The 4667-nt window shown below is 43.6% G+C and overlaps 1 protein-coding gene across 1 annotated transcript; it reads left to right on the forward strand.

The window, feature by feature from the left end:
• Nucleotides 1–265: 265 nt before the first annotated feature.
• On the forward strand, nucleotides 266–1974 carry LOC122000743 (BAHD acyltransferase DCR-like). The gene has a single exon (XM_042555189.1). It carries the CDS (start codon nucleotides 383–385, stop codon nucleotides 1772–1774), a length of 1392 nt encoding a protein of 463 aa, XP_042411123.1. The 5' UTR covers nucleotides 266–382; the 3' UTR covers nucleotides 1775–1974.
• Nucleotides 1975–4667: the final 2693 nt, after the last annotated feature.

The raw sequence follows: 4667 nt of genomic DNA on the forward strand, positions 1-4667 counted from the left end.
TATTTTCTATTTTTTTTTTTATTTCTCAATAGGAAGTTGATGTTGGGATAGTGGAAAATAAATATTTAAATTTAATAATATATTTTTTACTATAATTAAATTATAGATTGTGGATAAGAAAGCGGTGAATGCTCTTACGTCCAACTCCAATCAATTGATTGGTTTAAAATACAAGATGACTGGCCAAATGCATGCACCATTAGCCGCCCTCCTCCCTCCTCGCTTCTTTATAAGCCTTCCCCTGCTTCAACTTCCCCTCAGTCAAGCAGATGCGGTAGGCGTTTGGCTGTGACTGTATTTGATCGCCATATCTACCGTTTCCCTCCCCTACCTCCCTGTTGTCATCGCAATTAGCCCAAATTCAACCTTTCCTTCCCTGTCCATGGCTGCCGCAGCTGAAACTGGTGCTGTTAACGTGGTATCGAAGTGCACGGTGTTCCCCGATCGCGCGTCGGCGCTCGGCGAGCTCCGGCTCTCTGTGTCGGACTTACCGATGTTGTCGTGCCATTACATCCAAAAAGGCCTCTTTTTTACTGCTCCTTCAATGCCTATTCCCGCCCTCTGCTCCCTCCTTGTTTCCTCGCTGGCCCGTGCGCTCTCCCTCTTCCCCGCACTCGCCGGCCGCCTCTCCACCCTCCCCGACGGCCGTATCGTCGTTGTCTGCAACGACGCTGGCGCTGACTTCGCCTACGCTTCTGCTCCGTCCCTTTCCCTTTCCAATCTTCTGCCACCGTTTTCTGACGTGCCTACTGCTGTCAAGGCTCTTTTCCCCCTTGACGGCGCTGTCAGCTTCCACGGTCACTTCCTCCCGCTCGCTGCTTTCCAGCTCACTGAGCTCGGTGATGGAGCCGTCTTCCTGGGCGCCGTCGTCAACCATGCCGTCGTGGACGGCACCTCGTTCTGGAACTTCTTCAACGCGTGGGCGGAGCTCTGCCGCGGTGGGGACCCCGCGCCGCCGGATTTCCGCCGCAACTACTTCGGTGAGTCGAAGGCAGTGCTGCGGTTCCCCGGAGGCCGTGGTCCCGAGGTGACATTCCCAGTGGATGCGCCAATTCGGGAACGCATCTTCCACTTCAGCCGTGAGGCAATTCTGGAGATCAAATCGAGGGTGAACGGCCGCGTCAATCGCCACGGCGGCGGTAATTTGACAGCCGAAATTCTCGGGAAGCAAGTGCACGATCGGAAAACGGCGGATGGTGAATCGGAAGAGATCTCATCGTTCCAGTCGCTTTGTGCACTGGTGTGGAGGTCGGTGACGCGGGCACGAAAGCAGCTGTCGCCGGAGGCGTTGACGACGTTCAGTATGGCGGTCAATTGCCGGCGCCGAGTGTCGCCTCCAGTTGCGGCGAACTACTTCGGGAACGCGATACAGAGCATCCCGATGCGGGCGGTTGTTAGGGAGGTGGTGGAACGGGATCTCAGGTGGGTGGCGGAGCTGCTGCACCGCGGTGTGGCGGCGCACACCAACGAAGCGGTGCTGCACGGAGTGACAGAGTGGGAGGCCGCGCCGAGATGCTTCCTGCTGGGGAACCCGGACGGCGCTGGGCTGACCATGGGCAGCTCCCACCGCTTTCCCATGTACGAGGGGAACGATTTCGGGTGGGGGACGCCGGCCGCGGTGCGGAGCGGCCGGGCCAACAAGTTCGACGGAAAGATGTCTGCTTTCCCGGGCCGTAAGGGAGGCGGAAGTGTGGATTTGGAAGTCTGCCTGGCGCCGGAGACAATGGCGGCGCTGCTCGGCGATGAAGAGTTTATAAACTACGTCGACTTCTAGTAGCGCAGCGGCGGAGACGAGCCTCACTGAGTCCGCGATATGGCAGGCAGTTAATAAAAATCTGCAATTAAATGCAACAAACTAGTTCTAGTCAATCTAAGCTTTGAATGGATATTGCTTGTCGCTTTCAGTTCTCTTCTATAAAAAAGACTCTAATGTCGACCTGTATTGTTCCAGTTTTATATTAATATTAATTTTCTATCAATAATTTGTATATTTCGTCATGAATTTATCTCAAGGAGAAAAGATCAATATACTAGGAAAATATTTTTTAAGCCTAACAAACAACTTCATGGCGCAACCGGTGTTGTCTTCACTCTAAGGGATTTTTTTTTTAAAAAAAACTAAAAAATATATATCGAGGAACAAAGTTCTTCTTATTGTCAACTAAGACTATAATATTAATTCTTAACTATCATTTATTACGTTCATCACATACGTTCCTTATAGTATGTCTCTAAATTATATAAATAGAGATAAATCGAGATTAATTTATAGTCAATCATAAAATTGACTAAGCTATAGAAGGGATTTCTTTTTTTAAGGATATACGCATATCGGAAATTGATCCCTTTCTCAACCTGTTAGCTAAGATCAAGTGTATTTTTTAACTCGCATTGCGCTTATGGGATTTTCTTAAATCATGACTGTCATATATTCATACAAATGCTCATTCTTATTGCTTTTAAGTAACTTTTACCAAATTTTATATTTACTAGGAGATTGTTGGTGCAATCGTTCCTATGTCAAAGTTGACAAGTTTGACTAAACTCTAGTGGATTCGAGTTTGAGTATTAATATTTGGACAATATTCGAGAAGAAGTCTAAGTGGGTCAAGGATCACACATTGACAAAGGAAAAATCCAAATGAGTCAAGGAAGACCGCAGATCGACAAATGAAAGTCCTAACTGCGATTAGACAAAAGAAAATCCAAGTGGATTAAGGATGACAGCATGTCAGGCAAAGGAAAGTCCAAGTGAGTCTGAGAGGACTGTACGTTGCCAAGAGGAAAGTCCTAACTGTGGTTAGACAAAGAAAAGTCCAAGTGAATCAAGGAGGACCGCACTTGGTGATCGGAAGTCCAATGAAAAATTGGCACAAGATGCAAAGTTCAAGTGGGTTAAATATTCACCAAACACTTAGTGAGGAATTCTCAATAAGTCACTGTTGATTGGATGTTGGGCAAAGAAACCCTAGATTTTGATTAAGCAAGTTAGGATTGGACAATTGATTAACCTAAGCTAATAAATTAGGCGATAGATTATAGATTAATTCACGAGAGCATAAAACGTGCCAGAATCTATTAGGCAATTGATTCCGACATCTCTAATTAATTAGTTCAATCGATTAGAAGTGGTGAATAGATTGGGAAGAAAGCTCAATTGATTAGGAACCCCACAAAGGAAATTCACGATAATAGAGGCTGGATCGATTGACCCAATCGATTCAGCCACTGCTGGTCAATCGATTAAGCAATGTTTTTGTTGAGAGAGAGGGAATAGATTGAGGGAATCGATTAAGACCATGCTAATTGATTGGGCTAATCGATTAAGGCCTCTCACGAGCGAACAAAGAGTTGCGGAATCAATTGGGTAATCAATTAAGGCTCTTTAAATCAATTGGAATGTCTCACTAATCAATTAGGGTTTGAGCCCTTGGAAAACAAGTGTTGCTGGACTTTCCAACGATCAAGAGGCATCTACAAGCTACAAGAGATCAAGTAAGGTGCTTATTATATTGCGTATTCATTTCTTTGTTGTATTTTCTTGTTGAGAGCTTGTACGAGGTTCCTTCGCCTTGGATTATTTTCGAGGAGTATTTTTTATAGTAGAGTGTGTGCATTATGTGGATCCTTAGATTAGTCACCTCAAAGATGTAGATATCAAGTAAAATTCAAGTGTTAGCATTGGTGAGTCTTCGCTTCAAGGTATCCGCTGCAAATCATCATCGACAAAGCGATCAAAGTTATTCACCCTCTTCCCCCTCTAGTTCTCAAAGTGTCCTAATAAGTGATATCAAAGAGAGATCGCTCTTCATTGGACTAATCGTTGAGAGAGCAATGAGCTAGAGGAAGAAGAAGAGGTTGATACTTGACACCCTAATTTCAACAAGTTGAATACTTATTTTCAAAGGAGCTCAAGTTTAAAAAAGGAGTGTTAAGATGGATTCGGATATAATATCCGAGTACCTCCACAATTCGGAATTGGAAGTTTCGATCTTTGAATGAAATCAAGTGTCAAAAATTTCTCATGATGGAGATAGAGTAATAGTTTGATCTAATGGACAGTTTAAAGCTCCAAAAGGTTCAAAGATCAAATGAACTAAGGAGAAAATCAAGAGATGTGAGGTCAATGATAAGGTAACTAAAATTTTGGTTAATTTGTTACCTAGCTCTATTTTGTACAAAATTAGAGAATACAAGGATGCAAATGAGTTATAGAGGAAATTGGCCAAGCTCCAAGAAGATCCCTCCATTTTACCAAATCAAGAAAAATCTAAAGAGAGAGACTCATTGGATCAAGAAAAAGAGAATTCGGAAGTTGAAAGATGTTCAACATCCGAAGAAGAAATTCAAGAAGCATCCACCTCACGGATTAAGGGGGAGCATAAACCATTGACGTTAGAACAAGAAAAAGCATCATCATCATCCAAACTCAATAAGGAAGAAGAATATGTCACTCCTACAAGCAAAGGTATAAATGTCACATTCTGAGGGTGTACTTATCTGCCAAATCGAATGGTATCCCCTAGTGACAATATCAGAAAATAATTGATATCAAACCAATTCAAGACATCATAAACACCAATGCAATATAAAATTACCAACTCACAAAAAATTATGTGTATATGTATACATATACATATAAACACACTAATTTACACAAGATAACA

Source organism: Zingiber officinale, chromosome 1A (genome assembly GCF_018446385.1).
Source record: "Zingiber officinale cultivar Zhangliang chromosome 1A, Zo_v1.1, whole genome shotgun sequence".
Classification (NCBI taxonomy): domain Eukaryota; kingdom Viridiplantae; phylum Streptophyta; class Magnoliopsida; order Zingiberales; family Zingiberaceae; genus Zingiber; species Zingiber officinale.

What these genes read in the sequence shown, in the direction of transcription:
- LOC122000743 (XM_042555189.1), top strand. Translation starts at nt 383, where the DNA reads ATGGCTGCCGCAGCTGAAACTGGTGCTGTTAACGTGGTATCGAAGTGC.